Source organism: Nomascus leucogenys, chromosome 19 (assembly GCF_006542625.1).
Source record: "Nomascus leucogenys isolate Asia chromosome 19, Asia_NLE_v1, whole genome shotgun sequence".
Classification (NCBI taxonomy): Eukaryota; Metazoa; Chordata; class Mammalia; order Primates; family Hylobatidae; genus Nomascus; species Nomascus leucogenys.
The window spans coordinates 55,241,479-55,265,347 of record NC_044399.1 but is presented as its reverse complement, the minus strand read 5'-3'; the positions used below and the strand labels follow the sequence as shown (position 1 = coordinate 55,265,347).

The following is a 23,869-nucleotide window of genomic DNA, read 5'->3' as shown; positions in this document are numbered from 1 at the left end:
TGTGCAACAGCACTTAAGCTCTGGCTATTTTTCTCCTGCATGAGCTCTGTAGAAATCCAGATGGCAGCCCTAAAGGCTGTGCCTTAACCAGAAAATGCATACGTCTGACCCTCAAAGGGACAAAATGAGATGGCTGCTCTGACCAGCTCTGTACCAGCTGTGAGGGGGCCTTTTAACTCTGTGGGTCTTAGTGTCACTACCTATAATATGAAGTGGTAGGAATAGCTGATGTCTGAGGTCTGCTTCAGCTCTTTAAGTCTAAATTCTGAAAAACAAACAAAACTCAACATTTTCTTCAAGGTTGGCAGGAAAATGCCTCTTCCGTGAAAGCTTCAGCAAGACCAAGATAGAGTATCTCGTGAGCTAGGACACTGTTAGATTATTTTAGCCAAAAAACACTCCATGGAAACCTCAATTAACTATAATTTTGTTGCACTCTATTTTTAAGAGTGGGAAGAAATACGTTTAGAGATGAGCACACGTTCAGACCTTTACTGTATTTAATCCACATACATATCCTAGCCCTAAACAATGACAAACTGTCATTGAACACAACGGCCCTAGAACACTGAGAATACCTGAATTATCAAGGGAAGGTTTCAGCTTTCATAGAGTTCACACTACCCTACCCTATATTCAGATTAACAAGTTCCACGATCATGCTAACTTGAAAGGTCCACCATCAGGCAACAGGACTGGGGTCCCCTCAATATGTTAATTACCTAATTAAGTCAAGGTTGGACTAAATACTATTTTAGAAGGCGCCCTCTTGTGGCAAAAAATGAAATTGCCAAATGGCAGTTTTGTCCTGAGACTGTGAGTACTGCCATTTATTGTATACTTATTTCATCTCGAGGACCGGCCTGGATGTTTTACATGGTAGTAAAATAAAGGACTTAAGCAAGGTAGTTTTGAATGTCATGGAGAGAACTGGAAGTCTTTTATGTCACAGAGCTCAAGCTACACCTGAAGATTTATTTCACCAAGTGTGTTCATTCCCCCTGTGTATTCCTCAGCACCAGGAGTGGCATCTAACCTCATGACATTTTCCTGCACCTTTATTGTACTTCCTTGTAGTTCTGAATTGTGGCTGAGAGGCTCTATAAGTCATACTTCTTTATTTCCAGCACACAGCCCCTAATTTCATGAAGAGAGAAGAGAAGAAAGGAAACGACACTACAGACAGAGTGAATGGGAATGGGGGACAGAGGGTACAGGGACGCACACCCCAATACCTTGTGAAAATCTCCAGAAGTCCCAGGATATTTTAATTCAAACAAAATTCCTTAACATCCATGATTTTAAAGGTATTTAATGAACAAAAAAAACATTTATTTATATGATTGTAATTTGTATTTTTCAGTAATCTACATCATCCTCACACCTTTCAAGTTTCCTATGTGACTTATATAGTGAGTTTCTGTACTTAGTGCCACTGATGCTCATTTCTCAAAACAGTTTGTTAAATATTGACAATGCATTCCACAAACATAGGCCTGAGAAGACAAATATTTTCATGTATTCCAATTAAAAGCATTCGGCCCCTTCCTTAGAAAGTCCCTATCTCAGCACTCATGCTGGGGTGACCCCTTCACAAGAGTTTGCAAACTCAAATGCTTACTAGCTACGTAGTTCCAGTTCTGGTGTGGAAATGTGGGCTCTGTATGCTCAGATCCTCCAACTTTTTAAATGAAACTAGAATGCCAGAGTTTTATGAAGGAATCTCCTGATTTTTAAGTTTTTGAAACTTCGTAAAAAAAAAAAAAAAAACTATATGTCTGAGCCAAACAAAACAGGTGTTCTGCCCAGCTGTGCCCCTCTGTCTGCAATTTTCAGTCTCTGCCTGCAGGTCGTTTGAGGGAGGCATTCAAGCTGCCCCTAGGAGACACCTTCTTGAACAGGTCCTGAGAACTACAAGTAACAACCTCCAGGAAAGGAAATTTGCTTGGGGCTTCTGCTGTACTTCATATTGTTGTGGACATCTGGTGGAGGCAAGCAGCATGTAACCTCATCATTAATTCTCTTTGTTTTACACTACTCATTATTTGGATATTGCCACTAGTTTCCAAAAACAGGAGAGTTTGCAATGTCTATTGTAAAACTGTTCTCTACCCTCTCAGTAGCCATCCAGGGTCATGCCTTTTTCCTTGTGGTTATTAAAACTTGGCCTTCAAGAATAGCCATACCAGTTTTCCGGGGATTGTGAAATCTTCTGGAAAACAGAGGCACTCATCAACTAAGACACTGCACAAATTTGAAATGAGGTCAATGCATCAGTATCTTTTCAGCACTATGAGGAGAGGGCTCCTGTATTCAAGGTCTACCTAATAATTTCTCATCTTTCCTAATTAACCAAGAAAAAGGAAGACATGACTGGAGTTTTCATTTGGGAGTGGGTTTGCTCTGGGTCTGTGTGGCTTCAGAGTTTAAATCTCTGCTACTCTGTATGTGTACAAAATGCATACCTTTAATAAGGTCTATAAGCACTGCCTTCAAGTCAAAAAATTCTTGATTACAGAGTTGTCCTACATTGACAGGGAGTGAGTATGAAGTCACATGTACTTGGATTGCCCGGTGAAAGACATAGGAGAAGTTTGTACTTTCTCAGAGCAATAGCTAAGAAGCAACTGTCGCCATTTGGAAAAGTGGCTTTTTGAAGCTTCAGTTGGAGATCAGGATAGGGGTCCCTGGAAGGGTAGGAGTAAACTCTAAGCAGACACCACTCAGAATCCCCAGGCCAGCTGGCAGAACACCAGGAGACCTACTATTGTATATACACACATACATACATGTATATGAAGGACTATTATGAAAATTACAGTTTCAGCAGCTTGACAGTTTTCATCAGCATTGTGGGAGCTCTGCTCCTTTTTAATTTGGTTTCTTTAAAAGATGAATGGAATAAGGGCTTTCCGAGATTTGGGGTAGTCCTCAAACATCTTGAGGTAGAACCTAAAAGACAAGAAAGGAATTTGTAAATATAATGGAGCAGTGGCTGACAGCTGAGGTTTGCTGTTACCAAATCTTTGTTACAAGTCAACCTACAGTTATTTTGGGCCTGACTATTTCGATGGTCATTTATGATTCTTATTTCCCCTTCCCACAGCCTATTTCTTGTAAATGTTGAAGCTTCTTTTGCTGGTAAATGAAAAGTAATAGGCAGAGGGTAGTGGTGATGGCTGTGCAACATTATGAATGTACCTAATGCCACTGAATTTTACAATTAAAAATGGCTAAAGTGGTAAAATTTTTGTTATGTATATTCTACCAGAAAAAAAAAATGTACTATCCAGAAGGAAGTACTTGTTTGGATTCAGCTGGGAAATACAGGGAACCAAAGACTATGGCAAAGTGAACCAGCAATGTTCCCAGGAAAATATCCTTTCATGAGGCCTGGGAAGGCCCGCAAAATATCACCATGTATCATGGGTTGAATTTTGTCTCATCAAAAGATATGTTGAAGTCCTAACCCCCAGTACTTGAGAGGGTAATTTTTTTTTTCTGGAACTAGGACCATTGCAGATAAAATTAAGATGAGGTCATACTGGAGCAAGGTGTGCCCTTAATCCAATATGACTGTGTCCTAAAAAGAAGAGGAGAAGAGACAAAGAGACAGAGACAGAGACACACAGGAGAGAAGGCCACGTGAAGACGGAGGCAGAGATCAGAGTGATGCAGCTATAAGCCACAGAACACCAAGAGTTGCAGGCCACCATTAGAAGCTAAAAAGAGGCAAGGAAGAATTCTTCCCTAGAGGCATCACAGGGGCCTGGCCCTGCCTACGCCTCGATTTCAAACTTCTAGCCTCCAGAACTATGAAAGGACAAATCTGTGTTGTTTTAAGCCGCCCAGTTTGTGGTAATGTATTGCAGCAGCCACAGGAGACGAATGCATCTTATAAGAATCCTGTCTCCTTAAGTTGCCAGGCTGTCCTCCTAATTAGTTGATGCTGGCAGCCCTCAAGGCATAATCAAGATGATACACTGTATTAAAGTATCTTAGTTTGAATTAGGGGGCAAATAATAAGTTACAAAAGGTGGCTGGTTTTCGGTACTGTGATTTGAGAAGTCTGGTGGGCTGCCTTCGCCCGTGCTGCCTCTGCTGTGAGTGCCTGGCTTTGTTTTATAGAAGCCTTCACAAAGTCCTGTTAGTCTATTAAAAACTACGCCTTCTGGCCCTTCTCCAGGAGGTCTGACATCACAGGATGAGGCCTCAATTTGGGTTTTGCTGTTGCAGCAGCTGAAAACGTCTGGTGGAATTACCATCCCTCCCCTAACCAAGCACAGTAGAGTCCACACTTCCCAGGGACCCTCCAAGTGCTGAGTGATGCCTTCTCTTCTCCCATTCCCGCTCTGCCTCTGGTGGGCAGCAGACCCAGCCTGAGATGGTAAGAACTGTTATGACTCTTTTATGGGCTGGGAACCCTCTGCCACCCTTCCTCACAGAGTCTAGGAGGTGGTAGGAATAGGTCACGAGCCGTTGCTTCATTTATTTCAGAACTGTTGTCCTCGAACAATTCTACTCAGAAAAAAGGAACTCATTCTTAGTTAAATCTTCAAAACTAGGCATTGAGTCATAACCCCAGGGTCCTGGTTCCAAGACCACTCATTCCGTGTTTGAGTATCCACAGTCTCTAGTAATTATAGGCTTTCTCTTTCCACAAAAGCTATTTTAGGGAAAGGATCTGAAATTTACACTTGGCAAGTTAAAGCCTGATAACAACCTAATATATTATCTTTCACTTCCAGCAATACTTTTAGTTAATTCTTTTGTCCGGACTCCACCCCAGGTTAGTGGGTTAGTGAAGCCTTAGGCCAGACCTTCAGAGGAAGGGTTCTGAAACACCTGCAATTCCTCGCATATCCCAGCAGATGGGGCAGTCCCAAGATTGCCCCATACATGCGATTTCTTGTCCTACCTTCCCCGGAAGCCAGGGTTGGCGTTGGTTATGATTTATAGAGGCTGGGTGTCAGGGAAGGAAGGCAGTACCAAAATAAACTCTGGCACTGCAGAGATTCCAGGGGAAATAATCCTTCTGGGGTTCCAGGGCTCTGTGATTACCTGAACTGTTAGCACCAAATCTTGTAGCCAAAAATAGCAGCCACATAGTCACCAAGATAGTACTTTTTCCAAGTGGCTCTCTAGCCTGCTGTGCCTCAGAACATCTGTGGAGGCCAGGCGTGGTGGCTCATGCCTGTAATCCCAGCACTTTGGGAGGCCGAGGCAGGCAGATCACTTGAGGTCATGAGTTCAAGGACAGCCTGGCCAACATGGTGAAACCTGTCTCTACTAAAAACGCAAAAAGTTAGCTGGGCATGGTGGTGGGCCTGTAGTCTCAGCCATTTGGAAGGCTGAGGTGGGAGAATCACATGAACCTGGGAGATGGAGGCTGCAGTGAGGCAAGATCGCCCCATTGCACTTCAGCCTGGGCAACAGAGTGAGACTCCGACTCAAAAATAAATAAATAAATAAATAAATAAATAAATATCTGTGGCGCTTTGGAAAGTGCTAGCCATGGTCCCACCTATGGAGCACACTTCCGGAAATGTGGTGGGAGGGGATGAAATTGAAGCATGGAAATGGAAGCAGCTTCTTCTGCTTCTTGAGGCTTTATCTAACCATCTCCAGGTAAGCCTGCCTGGTGGGCACAAAGCCTGGGTCAGCTAACTCATGAAGGTGCAAGGCACTTCTCGCTGGACAGCCTTCTTCAACAAGACAGGCACAGGACCTTCCCAGCCACCTCCTCAGTTGCCTCTGTTTACATGGACTTACGTTTGTTCTTAGAAAAAATTTCATTACTGCTACTCTCATCCAGCTAACTTCCAACTTCAATACAAGCCCAGTAAGTCAGAATATGCTAACCCAGATTATTGTATCAACCTTCCCTTAAAAAATTAAATATCTTCGGTTTCTAAATCTTCCTCTGCGGGTTAAAAAAGCCTGTTTGGAAAAGAAGAGAGCTACGTGAATGCTGCCACTTTTATTGAAAAGTTTACCTGTGGTGGTGAAAAGCTCGCAGCCCAAGGAAACAAAGTGAGAAAAATGCAAATGCAATTGCTGGGAGGGACCAAGTGGCCAGGGCATAGCCGATCCATTCAATGATCTCACCAAGGAAATTGGCTCCAGAAACATACGTAAACAAGCCACCTGCATGCAGAAGAATCGGAAGGTCAATCATTGCAACTGAATCATTGTGACATTAAACCCATCTGTGCTGTTCCAAAATACACAAAGGCAGCAAGAACAAATGTGGGGCTGGAGACTCCCTCCACAGTTGTAGGAGTTTGGTGGAATCCTCTTGGGGAGAAGGGGAGACAAAGCAACAACAGCCTGTTGCCTGGAGAACATTCTGGAGTCACAAAGAGTGGCCTCAACTGCTTAACAGGCTCCATCCAAATCTGTAACAACTGCTGGACCATTAGCCTTGGGTAGGACAAGGGAGAGGTGTAGGAGGTCTGGTTTTTGTTTTGTTCTATTAAGGAAGGTTTTTGGGCCACCTCTTACCTCCCCACTCCTTTCCTGGACACACACACTTTCACATTCACAGTCCCAAAATGTGAAACTGCGCACTACATTAAAATAATAAAAATCTGAACTCAAGGGAGAAGGAATTTAGATTCTCTTCTGGGATTTGCCCCTCCCCACCCTTCTGCAAAGCACTCTCCTCTGTTCATATCTAAAGTAGAGAGTAGGAGCTGCAGGTATTTGTCCTGCTGGAGGCTGGTGAAGTCGGCTTCTAGATTTTAAATGTTTTATTTTCTATCCAACCAGGTATTTCTTCCCTCAGGACTGTATCTAGAAATCAGCATATTTCTAATGATATTAAATATATCCACACTCAAATTTTATTACCCACATTAAACTGGGGATGTTTCAACCGAAACAATTTTGTTCTTTCTATAGTTATATAAAAATATTTTGTTTTAAATCATTCTCTATTGTAATTCAAAAGTTGGAAACTAATCTTGGCAACTGGTTTTTAAGCGCTTTCTCTGCTCTTATTTATCTAGTTATGGAGTGGATGTTTTTAAAATCAAAGCCCCTTAGAGTTGAATCTTTCTTGAAGATGAGACTGCATCAGTGGTTCCCAACATGTGATTCTCTAGGCCCTGGGAGGAACCATGGACCTAATGCAAAGGGCCTATAAATTGTCTATGAATACAGTAAATGGCACATCTTGACCTTCTAAATTATTTTTGTTTGATGTAGGTACTGTTAGGATATTAACAACATTCAAATTCATTTGAATATGTCATTGAATTCATAGTAACTTTGTCATTAATTTCTTAATCAATGACTAATAATGTGCACTAACATCATCTCATAATTGAGGAAATTTTTTGATGTAAATAAAGGGTTGTATTTACATCAAAAACGGTGGGTTCCAACCCTACTCAAATCTCCGACTCTCTCCCACCTTCTGGGTATTGTGGTCTCGCACCTTCCTGAGGGCTCTGGTAGCTCTCTGGAGCTTCTGGGTTCAGATTAGAAATGCAGACGTACTGTGATGGGACTGGGTTTGCAGGGGAAGTCAAGAGCAAGCTGAGAGGTATTGTATCATTCGTGCACTCACTATCCCCTCTCCATCTACTACCATAGCATCATCATCCCTGGGACAGGCTCCAGGGAAGAGTGAGAGTCTGGGGGCAGGGGAGACATTACCTTGTGGAATCCTGTAGCTGATTTCTCCAGGCTTCCTGAGCTGGCGCAATATATAGTCACTATGAATGTTGATTCCCATTCCCAAAATAAATAAGAAGACACCTTGACAAAGAAGAGAGAAAGGAGAAATTTTTTAAAAAATGTGTCCAGATTGTGGTGCTTTTTTCACAAACTAAGCTAAAATGAAAGGAGGGGCATTTAATTCCATAAAATGAAGGGAAGGGCATCTAATTTCTAAATCTAAGAATGGTCCTAAGATATGGCAGAAAGCGGACAGGGCAATGAGTCCTGGTCCTGAACGGGGAGCACTGGGTGTGCTGTTTCCTAGACTCAGGCTGAAAGTACACAGTGGCACCATCGATGGAGACAGATCAGAAAAGAGAGGAGAGCAAGAGGCAGCACCATTGTCCAGTATTTAAATAGATAAACAAATAAATGAATGGATCATAATAGTAAGCCTTTAGCTCATTCACAAACAGTCAAATCGAGATTGCATATCTCAACAGCCGATTCCAGCCCCTTTTCTTTTGCCATCCCCCACTACAGAGGTTGGACTGAGAAAGGTGGTCACGTGAGCTAGTTCCACCAATAAGATGTAAAGTGAAGTCTTGGTGGGGGGACTTCCTTGGAAATCGTTTGCTTTTCTGATAAAAGGTGCAGGCCAGACCGGTGCCCCTACTTCCTCTTTCTTCCTGTCTTGATTGCCAGATGTAATGCCTTGAGCTACAGTCAACATCTTGCAACCATGAAGTGATGAATAAGAGGACCACAGGTAAACATGCTAAGAATAGGGGAGACAGAAAGTGCCTGAGTTATTAATGGTGTCGGTAAGCAACCACAGGAATGCAGAAGCCACCTACTTCGACACTTGTTGTTAGGTAAGAACTATGAATTCTGAATTATTCCAGTCACTATTATATGGTTTTCTGAACACATTCCTGACTGAAACACCCACTCTCATGAAATAACATAAGCTAGTTTGGAGGCGTGGCCACTAACAAACTGACTTCCATCACTGCCAGTTCACACACACACACACACACACACACACACACATTCTGACATTAAAAGTAGCATACTACACACACTGTTCACATCTTTATTTATTTTACTTAGCCACATATCCTGGAGGTGTCTCTATGTGCACTATCCACTGGTGCAGAAAGGGCCCTGTTCTGAGGTGAGGACAGCCAGGATCAGGGATGCTAGATCCTGCATCCCAGAAGGCATTATTACAGCCCAGAAACACTCACCACCCCACAGAGAGGCCCAGCCCAACCTGTCAGCAAAGCACATTGGTGCTTTTCAAAATATGTCAGGCAAAAAGCAAAAACAGTTTAGTTAAAACAATCGAGTCTATTCTCACCTTATTTGATTCGATATAAAACAAGGATTTTCTACCTTGTCTAGTCAAAAGATCATTAGCCTGGAAGAAAGGGTATCGGAGGGGGGGATGGTAGGGGAGCGGGGAGGGAAGGGGGACAGCACACACAGCAGTGTCTCCAACTATTTTAGATAGGGTGGTCAGGAAAAGTCCCTTTGAGGAGGTGCAAATTGGTGGGAAACTAAATAAAGTGAGGAACCAACCCCCATGAATACATGGGGGCAAAGCCTTCTAGGCCAAGCTTGTCCAAACTGTAGCCTGTGGGCCACATGCAGCCCAGGACAGTTTGGATGTGGCCCAACACAAATTCATACACTTTCTTAAAACATTATGAAATTTTTTTAAGCTCATCAGCTATCATTGATGTTGGTGAATTATATGTGTAGCCCAAGTCAATTCTTCTTTTTCCAATGTAGTCCAGGGAAGCCAAAAGACTGGACACCCCTGTACTAGGACATCCCTGTAGAGGGAACAGTCCTATACAAAAACACTGGGGCTGGACAAGCTTGACAGCTTGTGGCACAGCAGGAAGGCCACTGGCACTGGAACAGAGAAAAGGAGGTGCAGGGAGCCAGGAAAAGAGATTGGGAAATTGGAAAGACCAAGAATATTTAGGATTTAAAGGCAGTGGGAAGGAATTTGTATTTTATTTTGAGAATAAAGGAAATCTACTGGAGAGTTTTGTGATGGGAAATGGCATGATATGTATTTAAACAATCTCTCTGGCTACCATATGGAGAAAAGACCAGGGTAGGGGTGAGGGAGGGGAAGATGGGATCATTACGAGGTCATTGCAGTAGGGAGAGGCCATGGCGATGTAGATTGTGGGAAGGGTTGTTAGCTGGGAAGTAGGTGAGAAGTGGCCAGATTCACTTACCCAAGCTAAACCGTATGTCTGTGTACCACCCATCAGGGTATTCAGCACAGTAAATCAGATAGTAGCCTTGAAGAACTCCATTTCCAGTGCAGAAGGCAATGCCTCTGAGAATGAGTATAGCTGGATAAGGCCTCCCTCGATTGAGCAGTGAGTACACAAATGTCCTGGGACACATGGGGAGGAAAGGTTAGGATTCACTGTTAAAAAAGAACATGGTCTCATCCCCACCTCTTTCTTAAGCTAACACCAGAAGGTTCAAAAACCAGGCTCTGCCATTTCGCCTTCACCCAATACAAATTATCTTCTCCAGGAGGATGTATATCACAGGCCAAAATAATTACATACCTGAAAAGTACAACCACTAAGAAATAATCAACAATATGTAATATATAAATAATTTATGTAATAAATAATGAATAACATGTACCATGCAAAGTGGAATTATCATGACAGAACAACAATTTTAAATAAGTACAATAAATATCCTTAAAGAAATGTTTCCTTCAAAGCAGAAAAAAATACTCACTTGAAAAAGAACTAAATAAAAATAATTTATCAAAAATTATAAAGCCTATTAGTGATAGAGTAAGAGCAAGATCTAGTTCTTCTGATAATCCCAGTTTTCTACATTAAACCTTTCTAATTACTCTTGAATTGGCATTTTCAAAAAGATGTACTGTCACTGTATGTGAATGAGTGATAGACTCAAAAAAGAGAATCCATAGTTAAGTAAGCTTGGGATCTATAACATCAGACAAGACCTAATATTTATTCATTGTGGGATTTCTTCAAGCCATGGCATACTAAGGATATGATGACTGTCTGAGAAGGAACCCCTAGTTTGGCACATTCATCACAGAGTTGGAGCTCCACTCCAGAAAACACTTTCCTAAACAGGGCAGATAATCCTATACACACAACTGGATCCTGAAGCTTTGAAAACTGATATTTGATTCTGTAAATTTTATATTCATTTTTCTTTCTTTGTCTCTTACACAAAAACACACACACATATGCATGCACACACACATGTACAAATGCACACGCACATGCTCATGCTAGACAACCACACACATCTCCAGAGCATTCATCTGATCTTTTGCAGACAAGAAAGAGCAGACAAGATCTGCAGATTTCACAGATAATCACAGTTGCATTTTGGATAAAAACACCTATCCTTCAAAGTCTGGGAGGTTTGTCTTAGATTTCCTTCTCAAAAACAGGAAGTCTAAGAAATGCCCTGGGCTTCATGTCAGGGATGTGGGTCACCATTTTTTTACCTGGATCATATGTGAGTGTTGCCTCCTAAAATTGCTGAGGATGCAATTATCTAATTTGATGCTTCCTATGAAGAAGCACATTTTAAACTATGGAGTGATTGGCAAAAGTATGCAGACAGGTGTTGCATTATGAGTGAGTCAATTTTTTTTTTTTTTTTTGAGATAGAGTCTTATTCTGTTGCCCAGGCTGGAGTGCAGTGGCGCGATCTCGGCTCACTGCAACCTCCACCTCCAGGGTTCAAGCAATTCTCCTGCCTCAGCCTCCCAAGCAGCTGGGACTACAGGCGCCCGCCACCACGCCCAGCTAATTTTTGTATGTCATATTTCACCACATTGGCCAGGCTGGTCTGGAACTCTTGACCTCGTGATCCACCTGCTTCAGCCTCCCAAAGTGCTGGGATTACAGGCATGAGCCACCGCACCCAGCTGAGCCAAATTTTATAAACATAAAACATCAAGGTGGTATTGAAGACCTGCACTTTCCCCCTTGGCAACAGCAGTTCCACATCTTTCCTCTCTTGGCTTAAATATTGACAATTCTGTTGGAACAGGGAGGCTGCTCAGGTGTTCTCAGGATGCCGAAACTTCTCACCTCTACCATCTGCTCTCCTGGCTAGTTAATGGACTATGAGGATCTTTAATTGTTTGTATTAAAAAGTTGAAGGCGAAGGAAAGGTTAGTTTCCTATGCTGTCTCCCTAGAAAGTAAATGCTGTCTGCTGTTTCCCTCTCCCCTTCACACCTGGACTCAGGTCTACTATGTAATCTGCAGAATGCCTGCCACCCCACCCAATCACAACAGTGCCTACAATTCATGTCTTTCAGTAAATAATTACCTTCTCTGTTTCTCACCTCCTTGAAAACACAAATACACACAACAAGGGAAAGGAAATTGAGTCTCTAATACCAGAGTGTGCATAAGTGAATTAGATTCATGAGTTTTACTTCCTTCCCCAGAGGGAAAAAGAACAGAGTGAAGATATAGTGGGAGAGCAAGTGCTCTGTGGTTAAAAAGGTCAGGCTCGAAGGATTTCACTATTTCATCTGTGATCTTGGACAAACTCCTTCATCTGTAAACTGAGGTTAATTATTAACCTCATTGGATTATGAGGTTGGACTCATTGGATTACTGTTTTATGAGAATCATTGGATTCCTATCAAATTAAATAAGATGATGCAGGAAAAAGTAACTGCTATTTGTTTCTCCTTGCATTCACACTCCATGAGAGCTTTGGGAGCCTGAAGGTGACTTCTTAAAAGGAAAGGATCCTGAAAGGCTACAGAAAGGTATTTTTTTTAAAGTTGTATTTTTGTAATACTTGTAGTAGAAGTATGTATTAATCAGGGCAGGCTCACTACTGTAACAAACAAATACGAAGTATCAAAAGATATAATAAAAGCTCATTTCTTGCTCATGCCACAGTAAGATGCTATTCAAGCTTCTGCTCCACAGCCATTCAGGACCCAGGACCTTCCAAGGAATCTTCTGCATTTATCCAGCAGGCAAAGGAAGAGAAGACAAGGAGGATTGTGTAGAAGATTTTCTTAATGGCCATGCTTCAGGCTGGAAGTGGCATAAATTTCACCCTCATTCTTCTGGCCCCACCCAACTGCAAAGGAAGCTGGGAAATGTAGCCAATTGGGTTTCCCAGCAGGAAAAAGAAGGAGGTTTGGTGAACACATGGTACAGACAGAAGACTTTGGAGAACTAGAAGTCCCGGAGAACAAATAAAGTTCATCTAATCTGAATAACTTTGCTATTGGAAAGCTAGAAATAGTTCAAAGCTTGTTTCACTGTAGAAAAAGACAAAGACAATGACGAGAAGCCGGAGAGAATCTATTAGCCCAAGAGGCTGGCAATTGGTGCTGTAGAGTTGTAGGTGAGTTTCCCCTTCAGATCCCATGCTCCACCTATGGTCTGAGACTCAGTTTCCCTGGTTTGGGACCACATCACTTTAATTACCTCCTACACCTCTAATGTAAATTTTCATTCTTTTATGTTTGTTCTTATACCGAGACTGATAAGTACTCTGTAAATATAAAGTTTTTTTTATCATTGCTAAGTAAATATTCATTTGGGGGGATTCATTGGAAAGGGTTAACTGAAATTGCAAATCCAAATTAAACCAAAGAAAAAAAGCTTTAAAATTACACATCTTGCATAGACCAACTCATATTTAACTAAGTCTTCTTCAAATATAAATGCTATTGCTAAGATTATCAAGCCAATTGAAGACTTTTCACTATATGAAATTTTAGACTCATTGTCAATCAAAATAAATTCAAACTCTATATATAAATACAAAGTTTCCATGTATATATTTAACTGTTCTGTATAGTAATTACTCCTTTCTTGACCCTGTAACCTTGTTCATCTACTACTCCATTTTCCTGCTTTCCTTTATAGCAACTCCAGAGAGTTGCCTATGCTCGCCATCTCTGTCTTCTCCTCCACTTCTTTCCTCCTTCCTCCTCCTCCCATAGAAACAAATCTTGGTGGGGCCACCAGAGACCATCACATTCCCAAACCCAAGAATCAGTTTACAACTCTCTTCTTATTTGACAAATTAATCACTCCCTCTTTCTGGAAACACTTTCTTTACCAGCTTCCAGCACATCACACTCTCTTGGTTCTTCTGCTTCACTGATCTGTTCTCATTTTCCTTTGCTGGTTTCTCCTCATCCTCCTGACCTCTAAATATGAGAGTGCCCCCAGAACTCAGGACTCTTTTTCTTCTTTATTTACAGTCTCTGTCTATGTGATCACATCTAGACATATCATTAAATATCATTCCTATAATCTGAATGTGTCCCCCAAAATTTGTGTGCTGGAAATTTAATCCCCAATGCAACAGTGCTGAAAGGTGGGGCCTTTTAGGAGGTGTTTAGGTCATGAGGGCTCTGCCAACATGAATGGATTAATGCTGCTATAAATAGGACTTGAGGGAGTGGATTTGCTCATTCTTGCCCTTTCACCTTCTGCCTTCCTCCATGTGAGAATACACCAAGAAGGCCTCCATCAGATGCTGGCACCTTGGTCTTGTACATCCCAGCCTCTAGAACCGCATGAAATAGATTTCCGCTCTTTGTAAATTACCCAGTCTCAGGTATTCTGTTACAGCAGCACAAAACGGACAAAAACAATTATTTATAGGACAGCAAGTCCCAAATTGATATCTCCAGACAGGATATCTGCAGTCCTTAAACTCAGACTCATATGGGCAACCTCCTACTATACCTCTAGTTTCATGGATATTTCCATTTTAACACAGTCAAACCCAAACCTCTGATTCCCCATTCTTCTCCAAACTTGCTCTTCCCTCAGTCTTCCCCATCTCAGTAAATGCCAAGTTTATTCTTCCAATTGCTTAAGCCAAAGACCTTAGACCATCTTTGATCTCTCTCTCTCTCTCTCTCTCATTCTCTCATATCCCACATAAAATCTGTTAGCAAGTTCTGTCATGTTTATCTGCAAAATATTTTCAGAATCTGGCCACATCTCACCAACTCCACTATTCCATCTGAGTTTAATCTCTCATTAAACCTCTCCTGGGTATTTGTAAAAGCCTCCTCCATTTGACCACCACATTTACTCCACTGCAATCTATTCTCATACAGCAGACCAAGTAAAGCTGTAAACTGGATTATATTACTTCTCTCTGAAAACCTCCTTCATGACTAAATGAAAGCCCAAATTCTTGACTGCCTTAAAGACCCTAGACAGTCTGATTCCCCAACTACATCTCTGCTCTCTTCTACCACTTTTATCTTTGTCCATCTCACTGCAGCCACTCTGCTCAAATATTAGCTTCCCTGACCACCTTATGTAAAAGAAATAACCTCCAATGCCTCCAGCACTCACCAGCTTCATGAATCTACTTTACTTTTTCCAGTAGCATTTTTTACTAACATATTCTGCTTTCTGTGTTTATTGTCCACCTCTTCCCACAAGAATGTATGCACCATAAAGAGAGGAATGTTATCTATTTTGTTCATCACTATATCTGCAATGCCTTGAACAGTGCCTGGCACACAGTAGGCCCGGAATTAATTTTGAATGAAAGAGAGCCTATCATGTGCTATAAGTGGCACACATCATATGCATGCAGAGCTTCAAATTTTATCTCACTGTATATGCATCATAACTTTTACTTCCGGGAGGGTGTGAAGTAGAGATGCTTTTCCACATTCCTCCCGCTACATATAATTGAGTCTCTGGACATTATTTAAAAAGCAAACATGAGAAGATTCTAAAAGTTGGAGAGAACAAGGCACATGGGCTAGAGACCTTAGAATTTGAAGAAAAACAAAGCAGTGTATTCCTGGGTTTTCATTTTGCCTCATATATTCCAGATTTAGAGCTGATGAAGTTGGCAACCATAAAATGGAACCGTCACAGATCAAAAAGGCCAAACAAAATCTTACTTTCTCTAGCCAAGGAATGAGAAAAAGGGAAAAACCAGAAAGACAAAAACTTTTAGAATATAGTTGCTCTGCTATAGCAAACACCACAGAAAAACTGGCTCACTCTCACCCCACCAGCAAAGTCTGAGGGAAGTGCAGAAGCCTGTGCTTCCCCCTTACCAAGCTGTGATAGGCTCTCTAACCCCTTGCCAGGCTGTGTCAGGAAAGGCTGGGTAGGGAGTCAGGAATTCCTACTGGGAAGTAACAAGCTCATCCCACTTCTCCACAGTGTTAGTAGAGACCACATAGGGAGCCAGGACTTCTTAACTCCACATCTTCCTGCTGGCCTGGGTAGTATCAGAGAAGCCCTAGTGGAGAGTTGGAATATTCACCGTTTCCCAGTGACAACAAGGCCACCTCCCCTCCTCCACTGCATTCCATGGTGTCGGTAGAAACCAGTTGGGAGGTGAAAGGAAACATTCCCAACTCTCTCAGCCAAACAGTTATCAGTGGAGGACTAACAGGGAGCCAAAAATCCCACCACCACACAAAAGTAACAAGAGGCCTCCACATTCAGGTTTCAAAATGTCCAGGTTTCAACTGAAAATAACTTAACATACCAAGAATCAAGAAGGTCTCAAACTGAATTTTTAAAAATCAATAGATGCCAATACACTGTATTATGTAATTCTAAATGTACGAAGGGGGAATATTTAAGACAATTATATTATAAATGAGGAAGAAAAAAGTGGCATTGCGGGAAGTATGTTTTCTACACCCAAACTGGTAAAATGACAACACTTTTAAACTGTGAAAAATTGTGCATATATAATTTAACACCAAGAGCAATCACTAAAAAACTATATGAAAGAGATTCTCTTGTATCAAATCTAAGGATAAATCAAAATGAAATTCTAAAAAATGTTCCTATAATCACCAGGAAGCATAAAAAAAGAAAGCACATAGAAAAACAGAGAGCACAAATATAAAACAAAAAATAAAATTTCAGACTTAAGCATTAATACGTTAATAATTACAATAAATGTAAAGAATTCAAATCATTGTAAAGACAAGAGTTGTCTAAAGACAATTAAAAGACAAGAGTTGACTAAAACATAACCAAACAATAGGTTGATGACAAGAAACTCACTCAAATATAATAATATAGTCAGAGTAAAAGTAATAAAAAGGGGAAAAGATGTATTATAGAAACATTAAATAAAGGAAGGTAGGGAGAGCATCCTGGGGAGCTGGAAGAGTAAGAAACATGAGGAATCTGTCTCCCTGCTTAGGCAATAATTGCACTGACAGAGTATGATTGATATAACTGTTTGGAAATCTGGAGTCTATTGAAGGCTTGCAACTTTCAGGGAAACATTTGGATGGTACATTGCAGTTACCTTTGATTTCAGCTCAACTCAATACTCTTAGCACAGTAACAGCTACCCATTTCCTATCCCCACCCCTGTGGCAGGCAGCTGTGCATGTATTCCTGCAGCAGCTTGCACACAGCTTGAAGGAGCCAAGATAAGCAAAAAGGATCCTGTCCTTTAAGTATCAGGCATATGTGCTTAGATTGATGATTGCTGCTTCTGATTAGACAGATACAGACAAAGAGGTGGTGGGTCTTTGCTGTTACACCTTATTCCATTGTTGCAAACCCCTCCCCATCCAGCTGAAATGACTACCAGAGATTTAAAGGGCTGGCACCCTATTTCCACTCCCTTTTTCATTTTTCTCTTTTTCTCCTTTTGGGAGCCAGATATTAAAGATAAGGACATTCACAAACAACTGAATATATGGGGAAAATTAGAAAGTTAACACACATGACCACAGAAAGATGCAAGCTCAGAGAATACTAGTAAAGACCTTATGTTTACACCTCAGGCTGATCCTTGGCACAGAGACAGCCTAAAGCAATTTTTATAAACAAACAAAACAATAACAAAAAGCAAACAACCTTGAGGAAAAAGAAGAGTCTGCATTCCAGAGTTACCACATCATTAAATTCAAATACCCAACTTTCAACAAAAAAAAATCACAAGGCATTCAAAAAAAAGAGGAAAACATAGCCCATTCAAAGGAAAAAATACTCAACAGAAACTGCCCCTGAAAAAGACCTAACAGCAGATCTACTCAAAAAAGACTTTAATAACTGTCTTGAAGATACTTTAAGAACTGGAAAAGAGGGAGGGTGGAGCAAGATGGCCAAACAGAAGCCTTCAACAATGATCCCCACTGCAGGAAAACCAATTTAACAACTATCTACAGACACAAAAAGCACCTTCGTAAAAACAGAAAATCAGATAAGCAATCACAGTAGTTGGTTTTAACTTCATATTGCTGAAAGAGGCACTGAAGAAGGTAAGAAACATAGTCTTGAATTGCCAGTGATGCCCCTCCACTATCCCTCTGGCAGCAGCCACATAGCACAGAGAGAGAATCTGTAAACCTGGGGAATGGAAAGTGCAGTGATTGTGGGGCTCTGCATTGAACTCAGTGCTGCCCTGTCACAATGGAAAGTAAAACTGGGCTAAACTCAGCCAATGCCAACACACACAGGGAGCATATGGATCAGCCCTAGCCAGAGGGGAATCACCCATCCCAGCAGTTGGAACTTGAATTTTCACAAGACTTACCACCATGAGCTAAAGTGCTCTGGGATCCTAAACAAACTTGAAAGGCAGTCTAGGCCACAAGGACTGCAATTCCTAGGCAAGTCCTAGTGCTGTGCTGGGCTTAGAGTCAGTGAACATGGGACACCAGCCAGGGTGGCTAAGGAAGTGCTTGTGCCATTCCTCCTGCAACACCAGGCAACACAGCTCACAACAAAATTTACTCCCACCATCTGCTTAAGGAAAGGAGAGCAGAGAGTAAAGAGGGCTTTATTTTGTATCTTGGAAGTGATTATTATGCACTGTATGCCTGTATCAAAATACTTCATGTACCTCATGAATACATACACCTACTACATACCCACAAAAATAAAATTTAAAAGCCTAGGCAACATAGTGAGACCTCATCTCTATTAAATTTATTTATTTATTTATCCAGGCGTGGATGGCATGCATCTGTAGTCCTAGCTACTCAAGAGGCTAAGGCAGAAGGATCACCTGAGCCATGGAGGTTGAGGCTGCAGTGAGCTAACTGAACCATGTACTACAGCCTGGATGACAGAGCAAGAACCTGTCTCAAAAAATAAATAAATAAGTAAACTAAAAGTAAATGTGGATGAAGTCAAGAAAATAATGTATAAAACAAAATGACAATACAAATAAAGATTTTGAAAACCTAAAAAGAACATCTGGAGCTAAAAATTAAAATAACAGAAATGAAAAATTTACTAGAGGGCTTCGAGGGAAGATATGAGTAGGCAAAAGAAAGAATCAGAGAACTCAAAGATAAGGCAATGGAAATCATCAAGTCTGAGGAACAAAAAGAAAACAAAATTGAAGAAAAGTGAGCAGAGCCCAAGAGACCTGTGAGACATCATCAAGGGGCCCAACATACACACTGTGAGAGTCCCAGACGAAGCAGAGAGAAAGAAAGGAGTAGAGAGAATATTGGAAGAAATCATGGTGAAAAATTCTTCGAATTTGAAAAAAGACATGAATATAAACCTCCAAGAAGCTCAATTAACTCCAAGTAAGATGAATTCATAGATACCCACATGGATATACATTATAATCAAACTTTCCAAATACAAAGGCAAAGAGAAAATCTTGAAAGCAGCAAGAGACAGAAATGACTTGTCACATACAAATCATCTGCAATAAGATTATCTACAAATTTCTCATCAGAAACTTTAGAGATAAGAAGGCAGTGGGCTGATATTTTCAAAGTGCTAATATAAAAAAGAAACTGTCAAGCAAGAATACCATATCTGTCAAAACTTGAAAGTGAGGAGAAACTTAAGACATTCCCAGATAAACAAAGGCTGAGATAGTTTGCTACACTACATCTGCCATGCAAAAACTGCTAAAGGGAGTCCTGAAGGTTAAAATGAAAGCATACTATACAGTAACTAGAATCTATATAAAGAAATAAAAATATCAATGAAGGTAAACATAGGGACATTGTAAAAGGTGGTATTATTATAACAATGTTTCTTGACTTTGTGTTCTCTACATGATTTAAGAAACTAATACTTTTTAAAAAACAATTATTAGTCTAAAAGTTAATATCACTGAAACTATGGTTTCTAACTCATTATTTTTTTCCATATAAGAGTTTAATGCATTTCAAGGAATTATTTATGTTTTGTGACACATGATATATAAAGTTGCAATTTTGTGACATTAACAATCAAAAAGAGATGGGAAGGGAGCTGTTAAAGTAGCAGAGTTTTATGTTATTGAAGTTAAGCTGGTTTATAAGTTAGAATGTTATAAATTTAGGATGTTAAATGTAATTCCAATGGTAACTGCAAAGAAAATAGCTATAGAATATATACAAAAGGGAACAAGAGATGGGGAGTTATAAGGTGTATAGAAAACGAATATAAAAATTATAGAAGTAAGTTCCTCCTTTTCAGTAATAACATACATGAAAATGTATTAAACTCTTCAACCAATATAGACGAGCAGAATGGATTTTTTAAATGATCCAAATATATGCTCTCTACAAGAGACTCATTTTAGCTCCAAAGACACAGATAAATTGAAAGTGAAAAAATGGAAGATGATATTTCATGCAAATGGAAATGAAAAAAGAGCAGATGTGGCTGCACTAACAGACAAAATAGACTTTAAATTTTTTTAAAAAATGGTTACAAGAAACAAAAAAAGTACTTAATATTAAAAGGTTCAGTATAGCAAGAAAGTAGAAGACTTATGAGCATTTATGCACCTAATGACAGACCATCAAAATAAAGACTGCAAAAACTTCAGAATTGAAGGAAAGAGAGACATTTCTGCAATAATAGTTAAAGAATTCAATACCACACTGTCAAAAATGAATAGAATAACTAGATAGAATATAAGTAATGACATAGAGGACTTAACATAATGAACCAACTAGATCTAACAGAAATATACAAAACAACCCTGACCACACCACAACAGGATAAAGTTAGAAATCAGTAACAAAAGTAAAACTGAAAAATCTATAAATATGTGAAAATTTTAAAACACATTCTTTAAAAAAAATCAACGGATCAAAAGAGAAAGCAAAGGAAAATTAGAAAATACTTAGATATGAATGAAAATGAAAACATAACATACTAAAACTTATAGGATGCAGCAAAAGTAGTGTTAAGCATGAAATTTGAAACTACAAATGATTATATTAGAAACAAGGAAGATCCTATATCAACCACCTAACTTTACAACTTAAGGAGCTAGAAAAGAATAAGCTAAACCCAAAGCTACCAGAAAGAAGGAATAATTAATATTAGAACAAAGATCAAAGAAATCAAGAATAGAAAAACAAGGGTAAAACCAATAAAACCAAATGCTCCTTCTTTAAAAAAATTTTTTTTAAATGACAATTCTACACTTAGATTGACTAAGAAAAATAGAGACAAGACTCAAATTACTAAAATCAGAAATAAAAGTGGGACATTACTACTTATTCTATGGGAATAAAAAGAATTCTAAGAGAGCACTATGAACAATTGTACCCCCCAAAATTGGATAACCTACATGAAATGTTCAAATTCCTAGAAATACTAAACCTACCAAGACTAAATCATGAAGAAATAGAAAATTTGAAAAGACCTATAACTAGTAAGGAGATTACATAAGTAATCAAAAATCAAAATCTCATAATGAAAAAAAAAGCCCTTGATCTGACAGTTTCACTGGTGAATTCTACCAGTAGTAGAAATACTTCTACCATTTGAAGAACTAACCCCAATTGTTCTCAAACTTTTCCAAAAAAAAAAAAAATTAAAGAGGAGAGAGGAGAGAACACTTCCTGACTTATTCTATGAGGTCAGCATTATCCTGACACCAAACTTAGACAGAGACACTACCAGAAAAAAAAAAATTATACAGCAGTATTTTTTATGAACATCAAAGCAATTTTTTAAACAAAATACTAGCAAACCAAATTCAGCAGCATATAAACAGAATTATAGACCATGATCAAGTAAGACTTAATTCTAGAATGCAAGGATAACTCAAGATACAAAAATCAATCAACATAATCCATAGCGTTGTCAGGCTTACAGAGGGTAAAACACATGGTCAATTAATTGATGCAGAAAAAGCATTTGAAAAATTCACTCTTTCATGATAAAAGCACCAACCAAACTGAGAATGGAAGGAAACTCCCTCAACATAATAAAATCTGTATATTAAAAACCCAAAGCAAACATACTCAAAGATGAAAGCTCTTCTTTTAAGATCAGGAACAAGGCAAGGGTGCTGCTTTTGCCATTTCCTTTTTTTTTTAATCAGTTAATAGGATCTATATTTATTTTATAGTCCATATTTTAATTATTTATTATAAAGTGGCAACAGTATATATCTGCCTCACGTATCTTGTATAAATATGAGGACAATTTGTATATTTTCTTTTTTTTTATTTTTTATTATTATACTTTAGGTTTTAGGGTACATGTGCACAATGTGCAGGTTTGTTACATATGTATCCATGTGCCATGTTGATTTCCTGCACCCATTAACTCGTCATTTAGCATTAGGTATATCTCCTAATGCTGTCCCTCCCCCCTCCCACCCCCCCACAACGGTCCCCCAAGTGTGATGTTCCCCTTCCTGTGTCCATGAGTTCTCATTGTTCAATTCCCACCTATGAGTGAGAACATGCGGTGTTTGGTTTTTTGTCCTAGCGATAGTTTACTGAGAATGATGTTTTCCAGTTTCATCCATGTCCCTACAAAGGACATGAACTCATCATTTTTTATGTCTGCATAGTATTCCATGGTGTATATGTGCCACATTTTCTTAATCCAGTCTATCGTTGTTGGACATTTGGGATGGTTCCAAGTCTTTGCTATTGTGAATAGTGCCGCAATAAACATATGTGTGTGTGTGTCTTTATAGCAGCATGATTTATAGTCCTTTGGGTATATACCCAGTAATGGGATGGCTGGGTCAAATGGTATTTCTAGTTCTAGATCCCTGAGGAATCGCCACACTGACTTCCACAATGGTTGAACTAGTTTACAGTCCTACCAACAGTGTAAAAGTGTTCCTATTTCTCCACATCCTCTCCAGCACCTGTTGTTTCCTGGCTTTTTAATGATGGCCATTCTAACTGGTGTGAGATGGTATCTCACTGTGGTTTTGACTTGCATTTCTCTGATGGCCAGTGATGATGAGCATTTTTTCATGTGTTTTTTGGCTGCATAAATATCTTCTTTTGAGAAGTGTCTGTTCATGTCCTTCGCCCACTTTTTGATGGGGTTGTTTGTTTTTTTCTTATAAATTTGTTTGAGTTCATTGTAGATTCTGGATATTAGCCCTTTGTCAGATGAGTAGGTTGCAAAAATTTTCTCCCATTCTGTAGGTTGCCTGTTCACTCTGAGGGTGGTCTCTTTTGCTGTGCAGAAGCTCTTTAGTTTAATTAGATCCCATTTGTCAATTTTGGCTTTTGTTGCCATTGCTTTTGGTGTTTTAGACATGAAGTCCTTAGACAAAAACCACATGATTATCTCAATAGATGCAGAAAAGGTCTTTGACAAAATTCAACAACGCTTCATGCTAAAAACTCACAATAAATTAGGTGTTGATGGGACGTATCTCAAAATAATAAGAGCTATCTATGACAAACCCACAGCCAATATCATACTGAATGGGCAAAAACTGGAAGCATTCCCTTTGAAAACTGGCACAAGACAGGGATGCCCTCTCTCACCACTCCTATTCAACATAGTGCTGGAAGTTCTGGCCAGAGCAATCAGGCAGGAGAAGGAAATAAAGGGTATTCAATTTAGGAAAAGAGGAAGTCAAATTGTCCCTGTTTGCAGATGACATGATTGTATATCTAGAAAACCCCATCGTCTCAGCCCAAAATCTCCTTAAGCTGATTAGCAACTTCAGCAAAGTCTCAGGATACAAAATCAATGTACAGAAATCACAAGCATTCTTATACACCAATCACAGACAGAGAGCCAAATCATGAGTGAACTCCCATTCACAATTGCCTCAAAGAGAATAAAATACCTAGGAATCCAACTTACAAGGGATGTGAAGGACCTCTTCAAGGAGAACTACAAACCACTGCTCAATGAAATAAAAGAGGATACAAACAAATGGAAGAACATTCCATGCTCATGGGTTGGAAGAATCAATATTGT

The 23,869-nt window shown here is 39.7% G+C and overlaps 1 protein-coding gene across 1 annotated transcript in view; it reads right to left on the bottom strand.

The window, feature by feature from the left end:
* Positions 1–2,525: 2,525 nt before the first annotated feature.
* The window catches only part of SRD5A2 (steroid 5 alpha-reductase 2), a 56,061-nt gene continuing 34,717 nt past the window's right edge, over positions 2,526–23,869 (bottom strand). The window contains exons 2-5 of the mRNA XM_003262706.4: positions 9,924–10,087; positions 7,663–7,764; positions 5,997–6,147; positions 2,526–2,952 (exon numbers count right to left, since the gene is read on the bottom strand). Of these exons, the coding sequence (XP_003262754.3) occupies positions 2,886–2,952; positions 5,997–6,147; positions 7,663–7,764; positions 9,924–10,087 (484 nt within the window). The 3' untranslated portion in view covers positions 2,526–2,885. The remainder of the gene's footprint in view (positions 2,953–5,996; positions 6,148–7,662; positions 7,765–9,923; positions 10,088–23,869) is intronic.